We start from the raw sequence: 15,981 nt of genomic DNA on the forward strand, positions 1-15,981 counted from the left end.
GGGGGGGGGGGGGGGGGAGAAACTTACAATAGGAATTAAATTCGGATGACCCAGAACAAGCTCGCGAGAAATAATGTGTTGTCGCCACCATCTTCGAGGGCTGTAACGTCGACAACGACTTCACATAAACGGCATGACAAATCAAGCCTGACCTCGGCAATAGCCGACTGACCGGTCAGTGATTGACTGACCCTTCTGACCCCTTTGACTGACCCTTGGGGTCAGACCGGTCAGACCCGGGGTCAGTTCCAACACTGGCAGTGCAGACGTCCCTTGAAAGGATCGTCTCCAGACATCACCGACCTCCGCCACAATGCCGACGCTGATCACCCGTTCCCCGACGGTTAATATCTGCAGTTTACCAAACCGTTTGGAGTAAGCTGTCCAGAGACGCTGGGCACTGTATCTTCCAGCATGTTCAGCGCGTCCAGACAAACCCTCAAGGCTTTGTCCGAGCCAGCACAAAAGGAGGAAGAGCTTGGATCTCCGACGATCCCTCAGCCCGAGGATTCCCACGGTCTGACTCTTGGACCATCAAATGTCCGCGGCTTGTTCCTCTTGCACAACTGTCGCGTCTCATCGTCACTCACGGCCTCCGTCTATACTTACATCGAGTCGTGTGTTCCTATCCGCGAGAGATTGGAAAATATCAGCGGCGAAGCAGACGTCTGACTGTTCACTGTCTCGCGGCATGAGCTCACCACTGTTACCAACTGTTCGGCGTAGTAAACGACATGAGTGGTTCTGGTGCGTTATCATTGTGTTTTATGTGGCGCAAATTCAACTAGACTCAATGACAGGTACGCTTGCTCGAAGCAGAACATACTGCAATCGTGTATGGCACCGCTTAGCAACCACACCGTACAGGTGAGGTTTCGATGTCAGACGTACCCGCACCGAGGCGTTCCGACTTTTTACTATGGCGAGCGACACGTGTCTCTCGAGCCGGCTTGCTAATCGACTCTGGTCTTAACTTCCCAGGGCGTTAACTCGTCCCAGCGCCGCTCGCGCGCACAGCCGATGCCCGGCCAGTGCGGAGACCTGCAGCAAAAAATACGCCCACTTCGCGTACGCGACTCGAATCGAAATGGCAGACGCCTCGCGGCTCTGCCCGTTAGTGCGCCAGAGGGCGCAAAACGTGACATCCTCTTTCCTGTGCTGTCACCATGATTTTCCCCCATTTTTTCATTATCGCTCTTTCGCAGGTGCCCAGCTACCTTCCTCTCTCGCGGCGTTGAATGATGCGAGCACATGACTCAGCGAACACGCGTCGTCAAGGGCTGAGCCATGTGTCTTTCTGAAGTCCGCAGTTCAAGCTGGGCGACAAGTCCAGTTGCTCGTCGCCATCTTCCGGGACGCATCAACACAGATGAAAGCGTCGCAAGGTTGGCAGCCGAAGAAGCAGCCTGTGGTGTACACAAAGGGCAGCAGGACCTCTAATCGTACGGAGTGTGGGCCTCTTGTGTAGCACAGACGCACTATGTAGCGTAGTAACTATCATGATATGACTGTTTTTGATGAAATACGAGCGAGAGCTTGAAAGTCATAAGGTATTTGTATACATGGCTGTTGTGTCTTGACGCCATGTCAAACTATTGACAATTGTCTGACCAGTATTGGATCGATAGGTACATACCTTGATCCAGAGAAACCTCCGAGCCCTAGTGTGCTAGAGGTGTCGCATCGCGGATGCCCCAAGACACCGACAGATCACGTCTTGAAAAACAGCTGATGTGCCTGCAACCGACACGTTCAACACCTCCTCGCACGCCGCCACGCCGGCGATGCTGGAGTATTCTATCCACCGATAATTCCGGCGGCAAGATAACGTCTTGTGTTGAAACAAAGAAAACGCTGAGGTCACGACTTCCCTTCTACACAAGAATACAACTCTGCCTCTCGGCTTCTCGGCTCAGCTTGTAGGAAGTCGCCTGACCACCAGAGTGGCGTCAGAGGAATGTATTGGCTCGACGGAAGACTCTGAGAACGAACATGTTCGCATCTAAGTTCACTGCAAGAGGTCAACAGCACTATCTTCAGGCACCCGAAGTCACCACTGTGGGTGGTGGGATAATGTGCCTTTACTTGGAAACACGGGTCTTCCATGGGTGAGTAAATCACTGGGAGTGCATGATGTCACGAAAGGTGCAGGCCTCACTGAACGCTATAGCTGGCTCTGCAGCTCCAATTGCATTTGTCGCATAACTTGCACCCATTGCGCTCGTAGCACTGGGACGATCGCAGCGTATTTCTGCAGGCAACTGCGAATATAGCCGCTGTGGGACCTTTTGTCGGCGATTTGTCTGCGCCGTATGTGTTCTGAGAAGTGAGTGGCAGATTCTCGAAAGATAGAGACGGACTGACATAACTCCATCAGCTCCCACGCAGCTGTTGGGGCCAGATGATCAATGAAACTCCTGTTTGCAAAGGAGAAACTTAACTCTACGGTCTCTCACCGTGCTTGGGCTCCAGAGCTAATATGACTTCCATGACTGCAGCTATGACGAGACCTGCAAGAAAGTTCGTTTCGGGTGCTGTACGAGGATGACCACCGTTCTCGCCACTAAAGGATGATGTCGTGCCTCGGGGAGAGATCTGCAATGAGGTGAGAAGTGACTATCCGGTGCTAGTCTCCTCTGTAACGAAAGCAGGCTCGAGGTTGTCGTGACGCGGCCATCGGCGCTGCAGGAGGCTGTCCGGAATAGGCAAGAGTAGTTCGGAGCCGCCGGCTTCCTTGTGGAAGCGGATGCCTGCATGCGTTCGAGAAGGACGGTATCCACCGGGCTCGGCGAGCTGCAGTTGGCGAGTTCAGGCTGAGTGGTTACGGAGATGGAATCCGTGGAGAACATCCAATATCCCCAACGATGCAGAACACCAGCTCAGGGTCACTGACGTCCCTGGTGTTGCTGTGGGACCTGGTAGAGGAAGCCATGAGAAGCATGACAGTGAGTATAGCCTCATTTCTATGACAAGCTCAGGATGACGCATGCTCTCAGCCTCTCAGCGAAGCGCATGGTCGACATCTCCCTTCTTATCTCTCTTCGGGTCTTCTGGCAAGCACCCGACTGCATCTCTCGCAGATAGTGCGCGATGGGAAGGTACAACCGGATAGAGCAGTGCTCGTGCTTCGATCCTAGACGTGTGCATAACGGTCGTGATATTCTTACAGCTCTGGACCTTCGGACAATGATCCACTCCGTTCTCACCAGAATTTCTGGCGACATGACGCACATACGTCAGCCTGTCTTCGTCGCAGCACTTGCCCCAATCCCGACATATCGCACACTTCACGTCAAGTGGCGAAGCAGACCGACGGTTGTACCGGAAAGAGGCTGCATTGCCCCTTCTTCCCTACTTAAGGCTCGCTGGCTTCTCCTCTTCGCTCCCCACAAACCTGCCTTCTCCCCCACACACTCACAAACACACATCCCGATCTCTCGAGTATAGACAACAGATACAATGTCCGTTGCGAACGCTATCCCCTTCGTCGGACGCTTCACCGCGCGTCGCGGCAAGGACATCATCGCCCACGACCGGGCCAGGGCTCAGAAGATTCTGCAGGGAGCCCACCCCCATGGCCCAATCGGTGCGCGCGAGTTCCGCACGCGCCACGGCAACCACCACCACCACCGCCACCACGGCGGCAGTGACGCGGCCTCTGGCGGAGGCTCGACCACTGGCACCGGCTCTGGTGGCAGCACCGGTACCGCCCCGTCCTCTGACGGCACTGGCGTTGACGTTACCGATGCCGGTGTCACCTACACTGCTTCAGTTGGTGTCGGCAGCCCCGCAACCAGCTACACGCTCCTTATTGACACTGGTGAGTACTAACTTTGACCTTCGTTCCTGTCCGCGCTGACGATGTGGACGTCTAATAGGCAGCTCCAACACCTGGGTCGGCGCCAGCCAGAAGTATGTCAAGACTAGCACCAGCAAGTCCACCGGTGACAGCGTGGTGCGTACAGCTGTTGAATACCTGAATCGTCTATACATTGCTGACCATACGTGCAGAATGTTAGCTACGGCTCTGGTTCCTTCTCGGGTACTGAGTGTAAGTGACGACATGGCTATTCCTGCCCACGCCCTCTCTCATCTTGACATGTCAGTTACCGACACTGTGACCCTCGGCCCGACTCTCGTCATCGAGAACCAGTCCATCGGCGTCGCCTCCCAGGCTCAGGGCTTCCAAGGTGTCGACGGTATCCTCGGTGTCGGTCCCACAGACCTCACCGCGAACACTGTCTCTGGCCAGGACCAGGTCCCGACCGTCGTCGACAACCTGTTCTCGCAGGGGACGATCACCTCCGACTCGCTCGGCATCTTCTACGAGCCCACGACCCAGGACGGTGCCATCAACGGCGAACTCACCTTTGGCGGAATCGACCAGAGCAAGTACGTACCGCGGCCCACCCGCAGATCGCGAGCACACTGACACTTGTCTCGCTCGTGTAGGATCACCAGCGACGTGGGCTTCGTCCCGATCACCTCCACCTCGCCCGCGAGCATGTACTGGGGCATCGACCAGGACATCTCATACGGCCAGAGCCAGTCCCTGGTCACCGGCTCGCCGGGCATCGTCGACACCGGCACCACGCTCCTCATGCTCGCGACGGACGTCTTCCAGGCGTACCAGAAGGCGACGGGCGCGACGAACGACCAGACCACCGGCCTCCTGAAGCTGACCGAAGAGCAGTTCGACAACCTCCAGAGCCTGTTCTTCAACATCGGTGCGCCAGGACTCGTACAATTTTCGTATTGCCACGTGGCTGACTGACACGTTCGGACGCACAGGCGGCACCACCTTTGAGCTGACGGCGAACGCCCAGATCTGGCCGCGCGCGCTCAACTCGGAGCTCGGCGGCGACGCGGACAGCATCTACCTCGTCGTCGCCGACCTCGGCAGCCCGAGCGGACAGGGCCTCGATTTCATCAGTGCGTCACCGTTTTAGCTCCTCTGTCCGCGCACGCACGTGCTGACTCCGACACCTGCCTGCCAGATGGCTTCGCGTTCCTGCAGCGCTTCTACAGCGTGTTCGACACCGGCAACGCCCAGGTCGGTCTCGCGACGACCGCGTTCACCGACGCGACCACGAACTGAGCGTGGACCTGCGCCCCGGAGACGAGAGACTCTTGAGTGGACGTGTACGATAGCTGATGATGAGACACCTGGACTCCTCTGCAATGACCGGATTACTCGCGTGTACTTCCAGAAGGGTTATATGAATAGGAATGGACTACGACTGCACCTAGGCTGCCATAGCGTTGGGATGTAATGCCGACCGTGACTCGCTGCCCTTTGTAATGTCTATTGCTGGTGGAAAAATTATGTTGAAAATGCTGCGGCACGCGCTCCGCAACTTGCAAGTGCTCCGATTGTTTATGGGAGGAGAGCAGGAGTGGTTTCCAAGACATTACCGGCTTCCACCGAACGCCACAACGCCGACGCTGATCACCAACTCCCTACTGGTTGACGAAGTGTATGACAATGTCAAGCCTGTCAGCTTCGTGTACTTGACTGCTATTGACATTCTGGTACAACACAAACATGATACAGCCATTCCACAATGCGTTGTGGACTCGTACAGAGGAACAATACAAGATTTCTCTCAGTCCGTTCCGGTTTATCTCTACAATCTATCCTTCAAACATTTTTCTTGACACTTTGCGACTTCACAGCAGCACCCGTTGTGGGGCGGGGTCACAAGGTGTCGTTCGCGGTATTGACACCCATCGAGACGTACTTGTTCGCCTTGCCACTGAGCTCGGCCTGGACCTTGAGCGCACGGGGAGCATCGTGCATCTCCATCAGCATCTCGACGAGCTGGATCTTGTCGGCCTTGGCAAACTCGGCGTTGTCGAGCAGCTGCGAGAGCTCGTCCTTGGTCTTCACGGTGTAAGACTGGCAGGTCTCGCCCTCGACGCCGCCCATGGTCTCGAGCAGCTTCGTCCATTTCCTGGTCACGTGGTGTCAGTACGGAGGCAGGCACACAAGAAGAAAAAAGAAGTCTTACCAGTTAGCGACGTCATTGTAGCGCGCTTTCTCGCCATGCAGGTATCGCTCGATGGTGTACCCGCTGTTGTTGAGCAGGAAGATGATAGGCTTGACGCCAGAGCGTATCATGGCCGAGAGCTCCTGCACCGTCAGTTGGCTGTTAGAGACATCGTAAGCGTATGCACCTTGACAACTGAACTAGGTGAACTTACATGCTGCCGTCGCCAATGAAGAGAATGACTCGGGAAAGGCCTATTTCGCGCGCGGCGATGGCGGCGCCCAGCGTGCTGCCGACGGTCCACCCGATGCTGCCCCAGAGGATCTGCGACACGAAGACTGAGCCGCCAGGCAAGGGCACGTCAAGGATACCAAAGCTGGACGTGCCAGTCTCAGCCACAATGACGTCACCCTTCCTGAAGAACTGTCCGACGCGTGGCCAGAGCCAGAGGTGTGAGATCGTGTCATTATTCTCTTGCGGCACGGGGAGCGTAAACTTGGGGACCTCAATCGCCTTGGCATCTTCTCTGAAGGGCTGCATGCGGTGCGTAAGCTTGGGCAGCAGGCGCTTCATACCGATGCCGTGGTATGCGGCGAAGCGGATGCGAGTGTGATCAGAATGAAGCTAGGTGCTCGAAGTGAGCACGATGTAACCAAGCTAGTGTGCGACGGCGTACCTCAACCGTCCGGGTAGTCGGGATTTCGTATGTGAAGTTACCGGTGTTGAAATCGCTCTTCAGACCGCCAACGGAAATGAGAAGCTTTGCGCTCTCGACCTTCGCCTTGACTTCTGGTCGACTGATCGTTCCGACATATATCTGCAGAAAATTCAGACGATGCAGGGCAAGAAATCAACGAGTACTTACACCACCATAGCGTTCGTAGTCCTCAGGAATCGCAGTCTTGCCCATTGGGGTAGAGTAAACGGGGAAATGTGTCCTCTCAGCGAATTCGAAGACTTCCTTCTTTACGTTGTGCCTGATCGCACAGGCATCGACGAGGATGACGACATCACGTTCTGCCTCTTCGATGAGCTTGATAATCTCGTTAAGCACGAAGCTCTCGATCTCGGGATCGTTCTGTGGCGGCTCAATATTGAGCGGGGTCTGGAGGCGCTTTGTCGGGATCCGCTCGTGAACGAGATCGGTTGGGAGCATGAGATACACCGGGCGTGCCAGGGTGACACATTCTGTGAGGAGGCGGTCAATCTCAGCAGCAGCGGTGGACTTGTCTTGGAGCGAGGCATGCGAGATGACGAACTGCTGAGCGGCCTGGTGATACGCGTCGAAGCGGCCGTCGCCGAGAGTGTGGTGAAGCATGGGCTTGTTCTTCTGCTGCGCAGTGCTAGGGACACCAGCAATATGGAGGACGGGAACGCGTTCTGAGAAAGCACCTGCGATACCGTTGGTCGCGCTGAGCTCGCCGACGCCGAAGGTTGTGACGACCACGCCGAGGCTGCCTTCCTTCACTCGGGCGTAGCCATCGGCCGCATACGCCGCGTTCAATTCATTGCTACGTAGATAAGTAGAGAGTCTTAGGGTCAGAGATGAGCAACATACCAATTTCCTGCCCATTCGAGCTTGGGGTGCGATTCGATGTAGTCCAGGAAGCCTGAGACTGGATCAGAACGCGCGGAGAGAACACTTGGAGTGGTACATACCGAGATTAAAGTCTCCAGGCACTCCAAAGATGTCCTGAAAAATCGTCAGCAACGCGAGAAAGGCGTACAGGAAGGGCGAGAACGCGCACCGTGACCTTGAGCTGCACGAGTCGTTCGAGGAGATAATCCGCGATCGTGCAAGTTTGGCCCGCAGAGGGAATCTGGTCAGCGACCTGCATCGTCTCGAGTTCATGCTTGAGACGATTGACTTCTGCTTGGAGGTTGGCTACGACCTGCGTCGTCGCCTGAGCTTGGGATTGGGCCATCGTGGAGAAGCTGCCGGAGATGTGTTGAGTGTTATCGGGGGAAGCGTGTGGTGCAGAATGCTGACGACGACCTGAAGTTTATATAGTGTGCAAACCACGCTCGGCGAGCCAGGGGGCGGAGGGGAAAGGGTCTGGGTCAGGCTACGGAAGACTTGCCCAGGCTGCTTCAAATTTGCTCCAAATACATGTCCGCCATGATAAGTCCTATGACGAAACATGTGCTTTCCGGATGACATATATGTTTGCAGGCGAAACCAGTGGCCATACCCTTGATATTAGTATACAGCACCTGCACATTGTCTTGGACGACTGCGAAAGCCTGTTCATCGTTGATCTGAGGGTGCTGCGCAGGGGCGGGCTCGCACAAGGTCATCTGGGCCTTCCAAAGTCCAGGTCAGGCTCGACTTGGACTCCTTGGAGCTTGAGAGCTTGAGACTCGCACTCGGCACGGACATAGACTCGATATGATTATCGACACTCCAAAACGAACTAGACTACGGCTAAAGATACAGCTGTCACGATGTAGAGATGCTTCCGAGATAACAATGCAGTCGTCCAGAATAAACACATTAGCTTAACCACAGTCCTCATTCTGTTGTCCTCAACCGCGTACCCAGCACAGGCGAAAGGGTCATGACATGTCGGGGTAGAAAGTTCGCACAGTTGACAATCGCAACGTCCGAAAGCTTTGCGTACGCATTGCGGTCGGTGACTTTGTCCGTGAATCGCACTCGCGCGCCTAATGCGTCGACCACCGCATCTCCTGAGAGCCTCTGACAATTCCGCAACTCTAGCGCAGACAGCTTCGGTAACCTGACGTGTAAGGGAATGGTGCTGTCCGCAGTGGACGCAGACGGCGCTTCTTCGACATCGAGGTCGTTTAACGACTGACAGCCGAGGCCAGGCCGGAAGGGCGCGAAGAGGGCGATGACCTTGTCGGACATATCGGACGCAACAATTCGGAATTCCTGCAGCGTTTCCAGATGGTCGAAACACCACATAAAATCCTTGGTGCGCATGTCTGCATAGTCCATCTCTAGCACCTCCAGCGGCGGCTTGCTGCGTCGAATAAGACTTCGCAGGCCCATACCAGTCGCATGATCGCTCCAGGGTGACTGCGAAAAGTCATGGTTCTCGTCCTCGCTGTCTCCGTCCTCCGGATCCGCCGTGAACGCAGCCGCATGATGCAGCTCGAACTCCATGTTTGTGTGTTCAAGATATAACTCGACGAGTTCTGGTGCGTCGATATGCGAGAGCACTGCACGTACGGCGCAGATGCTACGAAGGACCACCGTGTGTAGGCGTGGGAGGTGGGCTATGAGTGCCGCGGAACGGTCTTTCGGTGGTGATGGCTCGTGAGGGAAGCCGTAGTAATGAAGGACCCGCAGCTCCGGGAAGCAGGAGAGGAAGTTGATCAGACGTACAGGGTCTGGAACCACCTCTAGGGAGGTCTCCCGAATGACAAGGCTACGAAGATTTACCGCAGACATGTAGCGTGTGAGGGGAAGTCGGGACACCTCCGCATTCATATAGACTCGGTGAAAGCGAGATGTGTGAGAACCGGGATGTAGGGGAGAGCCATGGTCGAAGGTGGGCGCTCTCGAAGTAGACGATGCGACCAAGGCCTCCTCCGTTTCGAATAAACTTCGTATGTTGACGGACAGGTTATCCAGTACCGCAAGTGAGCCTTCTTCCGAGAACGAGCCAAAGTCTATATCCTCCTCTATCTTCCCCGTCAGCTTACACCTTCTCCATCTCCGGATATGCGCGAGCAGAGGGGATAGCAGAGGGAGGAGATTGTCACCATGGGTGAGGTGGACATGTATATCGAGTGAATGTGTCAGCGAGCGCACAGCCCACAGGTTAGCTTGCGCTTGTAAGACGGCGACCGGGCGGGTGTCGTGTAAAAATATGCATCGCCACACATGCGGCAAATGCAGTACAACGTCCCTCCAGAAGCGGCAGACCTGCGACAGCAGGAGCGGAGCTAAGGGGTAGTCGCCAGACGTTTCGGTGAGAGAGATGAAAACCTGGATCAGGAGCTCGACGGGGAGATCCACGACAGTCGCGAGCCGTCTATCGAATGTCGAGCAAGGACACTTGAGAGCATGGTTGTCCTGCAGGGCGGGGCACATTCGTCGTTGCTGAGCGTACTGGGGAGTGAGCGGTGACGGAATGATTAGGCGTGGGAACCCTGAAAAGACTGCCTCTTAACCCAGGCGCCGAGAGTTGTCAATCTTCAGCAAATGATGGCCCGCGCACATGACCACGGAAAAATGGAGAAGAAAAAGAAGCAGTAGGGGCGGACAGACATTGTGTTGCTGGACACTTCACCTGAATCGCCTGGACGAGAAATACGAGCTACGGCGAAAACAGCGCGAGCAAGGGAAAGAAGGTAGGCGCCCATCAGGCTGTGAAACAAAAGAGGAGAAAAGACGCTAGGCGCTTCTTAGTCAGCAAACTGCACAGAATAGCCGGAAGAGGATGGCTGAGTTTGAACTCTAATTTGTGTCTCGCTACCCTCGTTAACGTCGTGACCGCCGTACCTTACGCCTCCGTTTCGCAAGGTAATCTCTCTCTTTAACCAAAATGCCGGGAGTACGTGATATCAGGTGTGTTGCTACCAGCCCAAAATCCGCGCGGATTTGAGCGATATTGACGGACGTACGGGCCTGCAGCGCGGAGGCTTTCATCGCCGCATACGCTTCCCACCTCAAGCGTTCGGGCAAGCTTGAGGTCCCTACATGGGTGGACATTGTCAAGACTGGCGCATTCAAGGAACTCGCTCCCTACGACCCTGACTGGTACTATGTCCGTGCAGGTCTGTACCCAGCATGTTCTACACAGCAAGCGGAGAGATAATAACCACTTTACTGCGCATCTCCTACCCGTATCATGTATCGCTTGGATGCAATCGATGCAGCTGCTGTCGCACGACACATCTACCTCCGCAAGGATGTCGGCATCGGAGCCCTAACCAAGCTTCACGGTGGCGCCAAGCGCCGGGGTAACCGTCCCTCACACCACGCGTCCGCTTCTGCGTCAGTCCAGCGCAAAGTCTGCCAGTCACTCGAGAAGATTGGCGTCCTCGAGAAGTCTGACAACGGTGGCCGCCGCATCAGCCAAGACGGTCAGCGGGATCTTGACCGTATCGCCACCGCGGTCGTCGAGGCGCAACGGGAAGAGGCTGAGGAGGAAGAGGAGGAGGAGGAGGCTGGAGAAGAGGAAGAGGAATAGACAGCTCGCCTGCAGACTTGGGAGAGGATTCCTCGTTAGTGCTGTGCGGCAGACAGGATCCCTGCTATGGCGGCACCGCATTACGATCTCGCGCTGTCCCACCTTTCCATGCTGGCACCACATGCGAAATCACTGAAAACTGGATTACCTGTCGAACAGTACTCTTTGCTCAAGTCGGAGTCTAAAAGCGGTATATCTGCCTCTTTTATGCTGGCCTCTGTTCCCGGGTTTTATCTGTATCGCTATCGTTTCTACGTAAATCCGTCTGGGATCTCATTACTTTCTTCATGGAAACGGCGCTTACATCTCCTCGTCCATTTGGCTCTGCTACAATTTTACACCTGAGTTCAGTTCTAAGTAAGCGCCATCTCCTGACGCGTAGATTTGTGGCGCCATATCGCTTGCTCCCGTCCAAAGTGCTCCGTATCATGACGAGAGACGGATCTCGCAACGCGAAACTTGAAGCGAAACTTGCGACTCCGTATACCAATACTCAACTGCGTTACGCGACCCGTTCGAGACAGGTCCACGTTGAGGACCTACTCGGGCGCGGGTTCCTGTATTCGAGGTTTGTAACCAACAGCCATTCCTGGCTGGGAACTCAAATACCAAAAACACACAGGAAGTTGTCTAGCCATAGTTCTTGCGTGAATTCCCTTACATTCTCCAACGATGGAAGATGGCTAGTGAGCGCAGGAGACGGTACGCTTCATCGTCATCATGCTTACGAGTACGTTGACATCGTCTACAGACCCGTATATCTTCCTGTGGGATTTTCATCAAGACCATCTCATTGGACCATCTCATTCATTTCGTGGACCAAGGGCAAGGAAATGGATGTTCTGCACACTCAGGTACTGACCGTCTCAGCTCTATAGGAGAATATATTCGCTCTCGCATTTTCCGCCTCCAGGCGTCATCTCTACTCGTAAGCAACCGCATGTCCCCGTGATCACAGCTGCTTATTCGAGCAGGGGAGATACGGACAGTATGATCTATAAGTTTGACATGTCGCGCCTGTCCACGTCTGTCACAGACCCTGAACGGTACAGCGTTTCGTATGCGAATCATTCGGTAGGTTCTTGCATCGGTGCCATATATCTTGCTGATGTAGACCATTTCAGGACAACATCCGTTCCATCTCGTGCCACCCTGAGCTGGACGATGTCTTCCTCAGCGCAAGGTACACTGCTTGAGATTTGGCACTGCTTGGCATCACCTAATCAATATCCAGTGAAGATGGCCGCGTTATACTGCACGATGGACGTGCCGGGAACAACATGACCAAAGCACAAGCGACTCTGCAGCAGACAGCCGAGTTCAGCAACGTCCAGTACCATCCTACGATCCCTCACATCTTCCTGACAAGTGACAAGACGGGAGTGTGCTTGCGGGACGTCCGCATGGCATTTGGTCCACGGCATTCAAGAACGAGTGAAGGGATAGTGCAAAAGGTGTGTTGCGTTGGAGACTGGCTATCCTTCGTTTCTCATTTTTCTCTATCATTGAGTTCGTGACCTCAGTTTCGAAACCGTCCGTCGGCCACCTTTGTCAACCCGAGATTGGAAGCGTTACCTTCGATCGCACAGGTATTGATCTCAATCAGAAGCGTAGCTCATGACTAAGTACCATCAGGTTCCAAGTTGGCCATAACCCTACTAGGGTATTACCCAACAATATACAGCATAGCAGACCCATACCCATTGGCGGTGTGTTCAGGAACATATCGACCAGACGGCAGTCCTGTACCGGCAGGGGAACGAACGTATGCGAACTGCTGTACGATCAAGGTGGACCACGTCTGGCATAGTCTGGCATCATGCTTGGCTAACCGTATTTCGGTAGCATGGGTCCTTTGGTGGGCCTGGACTGGACGAAGATGATTACTACTCTGCCGGTTCGGACGACTTTTGTGCATACGTGTGGAAGCTGCCACCGGAATCGCTCCTTCGAGAAAGCAGGGAGATTGTCAGCTCGCAGCGATGGTGTACGCTGGCGGGCGAACCAATAGGTATGTACAGACACCGTTTTTGATCAGACAGCCCACCAAAACTTTCTGAGCAGGGTTTGCACCTACGATATCGAGCGAAAGATGTATTCCTATAGAACTGTCGCGTCCGCATTGTCGATTAACCGGTGGGTCTTCCCCTTTTGAAGATGTTAGCCGTGACCTCATGGTCTTGCAGGCCACAAGTCCATCGTCAACTCCACTCTTTGGCATCCACATTGGCCGTACCTGGTAACAGCAGGGGTGGAGCGACATATCTTCGTACACAGCCCCACCCCAAACGCCCCTTGTGCCGTTGATATGCCTCTCACGCCCCCAGAGGTCCGTGAGCTCCCCGGACCAAATCCTGAAGACAGACAACGGATGATTCGCGCCCTCACCATGGGGAGGCTCGCGGATGACCCCGATGTCGACCGCAATGACATTAACACAATTGCGTTATTTGACGAGTAAGTTAACGGGTCGGTAGTATCAGATGCCAATTGTACTGAATAATGATTTAGAATATTGCGCAGTGAGGGGGGGTTGGATATATTTGCATCACATAGGTGGTCCCCAGACTCGGACGACGAATTCATGCCGGAGGAGATATAACTATGCTGCACGAGGCTAGACTACATCACCACTAGCTCATAATCAATGCTTATTCACTACATTCACGCCCGGTTCCAAATTCCTGAATTTTCGCAGTAACCGTTTGATCCATCGCATATACACAGCCGCACTTCACGCACCCAGCGCGTGCAAGAAAGCCTGAGTCTCGCGGCCTTCCTTCATCTTCACAATGCTGATGGCGAAATGTCCTTTGGTCCCTTCATTTCTGCCATGCAAGTAGTTCTGCGCGTACTGCAGCGACAGACGCTTTTCGGCCAGCGATACGTCTTTGCCAAGCCAGACATAGACGGCCGGAGCGCCGGGATTGGCAACGTCGTCCAGTAGGAAAGCATCGGACGACGAGAGGCTCGACTGCGCAGCCGGTTCGACACTGTCGAACACGACCTTGCCCGAGGAATCTGACAGGCGGTACAGTGCTGGCGATTTGGCATCAGGCCCAGGTGCCTCAGGACCGGAAGGCAAGCGTTCCAGTCCAAACTCGGAGAGGAAGATGCCAGCGCCGTGTCCGCCTTCATCTGCATCACTCTAGTTAGATTACCCTCCGACCCTTCATTCTCGATTGCACCCACCGAACACCGTGACCTCGCAGGCCTCCGTGACATTCCTGTCGGTGGCCAACGAGTGGCCAAATTCTGCAGCTTTGAACCTCTCCTTTCCGACGCTACCCTTTGTGTTCAGCTGCCACACCTTATTGCCCATGTCCAAGACATATACATCGCCTGGCACGAGGCTAGGTGATTCTGGGGGCACTTCGCGTACGACCAGCTGGTGGCCAGAAGCCGTTACCCTGTACAGTCTGCGGGTGTTGTCTGGTGGCGTGGACGAGACGTGGTGGAAGCCGGTGGACACGCCGCCCTTGAGACAGAGGAAGTGCGGAAAATAGGAAAGGAACTTGGAGGATTCATATCCTTGAATCTCGCGATATTGGACTGGCTTCTCGTCGAGATCTGCAAAGGATGGCCACTGTGAGAAAGTGGTAGCCATTCATTGTCACAGAAGCGTACTCACGATCATCTAGCTCCACCGTCTTGTAGGCTGCGGTGCCGGCCTCATCCTGGGTGGTCTCTGAACCGAGCCAGAAGTGCAGGTTGTAAGCCAGCTCTTGCGAGTCTGGGCTTGGCTTGTATGTCTTTACACAATTCGACACGAATGAGTGCGGTTTGTCTCTTCTAGTCTCATATTGTACCCACATGCAAGACTATGTACGAGTCTCCATCGTAGAATGATCCAAAGCGCGCCTTGGGCCATTCGACGACGGCAAACTTCTCGATCCGCCAGATCTGAGTCCCAAGCTCTTTGCCCGCAGACTCCCATGCAGGTTCTTTGTCACCAGCGTGCTCTCTGACATTTTTCTCTATCTGGTAGCTGCGCGGTTAATATCTCATCGAGACCTTTCGAGCTGGATGAGAGAACGCACATCCGACCCTAACAATGCAATGTTGGAGTCCTCGATATTATACTTCGTAGGACGTGTCAACAAAGTAGAACTCTCTTCCGCCATGGCGTGATATGCAGTTGGCAGCTTCCTACAGCTTGAGTAAAGTCGCCGAGCAGCAACCCTTCCGGGCAACTTGATGTTATCATAGCCTATCTATATCGGAGGATCGATTGATCCGCAGCGCGCACGATGGCTCTTACGTCGACGCGAGACACTAAAAGCGTAGCAGCAGCTTTGGGCGGTGCACCTTCTGATCCATACGTGATGAAATTTGAAGACCGCGTATCTACTAGACTACTATGATGGCACCCTCGTTTATTAGTGTTCCCTGCTTTATTAATTTGCTTTTGCTACTTCAATCTGCCTCCGGAGGTGCTGGGAATATTTTTTAAGATAGCTCTGTATTCATGCTATAATATGATACCCATATCATGACATATATAAGGTGAAAGACGGTATGGTATTTTTGTAGATGCTCAGAAGCAGTCTAAAACTGGCTGAAACATGCTACTGATGGCTAGATCCAACCAGATCTCGCTCACCAAATATTCTTGCGACTACATTTATGAACTTGTGCACTTGCACTGAGCCTGGTAGGCTAATATATTTTGTTTTAAAAGTGCTAGGTACATGCACAGAGAAGGAACAGTTGTGGAGCGTTACAATGAACGGGCAAGGTGTGATGAAATTGTCACTCCGCCTGATCTCAGACACGGCAGGCACGAGGGGCTCTCGACAGCAAGTCGCAACGATCCTACGCTCAGCAGT

General features: G+C 54.3%; 5 protein-coding genes across 5 annotated transcripts; 2 read left to right on the forward strand and 3 right to left on the reverse strand.

Annotated features, from left to right (window-relative positions):
• Window positions 1-3,425: 3,425 nt before the first annotated feature.
• Window positions 3,426-5,338, forward strand: PHACADRAFT_261805 (uncharacterized protein). Its single transcript, XM_007399328.1, has 7 exons — window positions 3,426-3,820; window positions 3,879-3,955; window positions 4,012-4,051; window positions 4,107-4,392; window positions 4,453-4,727; window positions 4,792-4,932; window positions 4,998-5,338. Exons 1-7 carry the CDS (start codon window positions 3,460-3,462, stop codon window positions 5,096-5,098), a joined length of 1,281 nt encoding a protein of 426 aa, XP_007399390.1. The 5' UTR covers window positions 3,426-3,459; the 3' UTR covers window positions 5,099-5,338.
• A 134-nt stretch (window positions 5,339-5,472) lies between these two features.
• On the reverse strand, window positions 5,473-7,938 carry PHACADRAFT_261809 (uncharacterized protein). The gene is made up of 8 exons (XM_007399329.1): window positions 7,739-7,938; window positions 7,650-7,683; window positions 7,549-7,600; window positions 6,856-7,501; window positions 6,667-6,807; window positions 6,205-6,614; window positions 6,012-6,149; window positions 5,473-5,954 (listed from the first exon to the last, which is right to left on the reverse strand). The coding sequence occupies exons 1-8, from the start codon at window positions 7,913-7,915 to the stop codon at window positions 5,699-5,701; spliced, it is 1,854 nt and encodes a 617-aa protein (XP_007399391.1). The 5' UTR covers window positions 7,916-7,938; the 3' UTR covers window positions 5,473-5,698.
• A 422-nt stretch (window positions 7,939-8,360) lies between these two features.
• Window positions 8,361-10,316, reverse strand: PHACADRAFT_261810 (uncharacterized protein). Its single transcript, XM_007399330.1, has one exon. The coding sequence runs from the start codon at window positions 10,048-10,050 to the stop codon at window positions 8,503-8,505; it is 1,548 nt and encodes a 515-aa protein (XP_007399392.1). The 5' UTR covers window positions 10,051-10,316; the 3' UTR covers window positions 8,361-8,502.
• A 129-nt stretch (window positions 10,317-10,445) lies between these two features.
• Window positions 10,446-11,556, forward strand: PHACADRAFT_261812 (uncharacterized protein). Its single transcript, XM_007399331.1, has 3 exons — window positions 10,446-10,527; window positions 10,594-10,736; window positions 10,839-11,556. The coding sequence occupies exons 1-3, from the start codon at window positions 10,505-10,507 to the stop codon at window positions 11,150-11,152; spliced, it is 480 nt and encodes a 159-aa protein (XP_007399393.1). The 5' UTR covers window positions 10,446-10,504; the 3' UTR covers window positions 11,153-11,556.
• A 1,659-nt stretch (window positions 11,557-13,215) lies between these two features.
• Window positions 13,216-15,295, reverse strand: PHACADRAFT_261814 (uncharacterized protein). Its single transcript, XM_007399332.1, has 7 exons — window positions 15,193-15,295; window positions 14,966-15,133; window positions 14,784-14,904; window positions 14,345-14,722; window positions 13,664-14,290; window positions 13,337-13,609; window positions 13,216-13,286 (listed from the first exon to the last, which is right to left on the reverse strand). The coding sequence occupies exons 1-5, from the start codon at window positions 15,274-15,276 to the stop codon at window positions 13,887-13,889; spliced, it is 1,155 nt and encodes a 384-aa protein (XP_007399394.1). The 5' UTR covers window positions 15,277-15,295; the 3' UTR covers window positions 13,216-13,286; window positions 13,337-13,609; window positions 13,664-13,886.
• Window positions 15,296-15,981: the final 686 nt, after the last annotated feature.

This window comes from Phanerochaete carnosa (assembly GCF_000300595.1).
Source record: "Phanerochaete carnosa HHB-10118-sp unplaced genomic scaffold PHACAscaffold_9, whole genome shotgun sequence".
Lineage (NCBI taxonomy): Eukaryota > Fungi > Basidiomycota > Agaricomycetes > Polyporales > Phanerochaetaceae > Phanerochaete > Phanerochaete carnosa.

Bases quoted from the DNA above. Each gene is read 5' to 3' on its own strand.
- PHACADRAFT_261814 (XM_007399332.1), bottom strand. From the start codon at position 15,276: ATGGCGGAAGAGAGTTCTACTTTGTTGACACGTCCTACGAAGTATAAT. The intron at 15,134-15,192 runs GTGCGTTCTCTC...CGCAGCTACCAG, and splicing joins TTGCATTGTTAGGGTCGGAT to ATAGAGAAAAATGTCAGAGA. The intron at 14,723-14,783 runs GTGAGTACGCTT...CATCCTTTGCAG, and splicing joins GACGGTGGAGCTAGATGATC to ATCTCGACGAGAAGCCAGTC.
- PHACADRAFT_261812 (XM_007399331.1), top strand. From the start codon at position 10,505: ATGCCGGGAGTACGTGATATCAG. The intron at 10,528-10,593 runs GTGTGTTGCTAC...ACGGGCCTGCAG, and splicing joins CCGGGAGTACGTGATATCAG to CGCGGAGGCTTTCATCGCCG. The intron at 10,737-10,838 runs GTCTGTACCCAG...CAATCGATGCAG, and splicing joins CTGGTACTATGTCCGTGCAG to CTGCTGTCGCACGACACATC.
- PHACADRAFT_261809 (XM_007399329.1), bottom strand. From the start codon at position 7,915: ATGGCCCAATCCCAAGCTCAGGCGACGACGCAGGTCGTAGCCAACCTC. The intron at 7,684-7,738 runs GTGCGCGTTCTC...ACGATTTTTCAG, and splicing joins TCGTGCAGCTCAAGGTCACG to GACATCTTTGGAGTGCCTGG. The intron at 6,615-6,666 runs GTACGCCGTCGC...TCGAGCACCTAG, and splicing joins CGACTACCCGGACGGTTGAG to CTTCATTCTGATCACACTCG.
- PHACADRAFT_261810 (XM_007399330.1), bottom strand. From the start codon at position 10,050: ATGTGCCCCGCCCTGCAGGACAACCATGCTCTCAAGTGTCCTTGCTCG.
- PHACADRAFT_261805 (XM_007399328.1), top strand. From the start codon at position 3,460: ATGTCCGTTGCGAACGCTATCCCCTTCGTCGGACGCTTCACCGCGCGT. The intron at 3,956-4,011 runs GTGCGTACAGCT...CCATACGTGCAG, and splicing joins AGTCCACCGGTGACAGCGTG to AATGTTAGCTACGGCTCTGG. The intron at 4,728-4,791 runs GTGCGCCAGGAC...TCGGACGCACAG, and splicing joins GAGCCTGTTCTTCAACATCG to GCGGCACCACCTTTGAGCTG.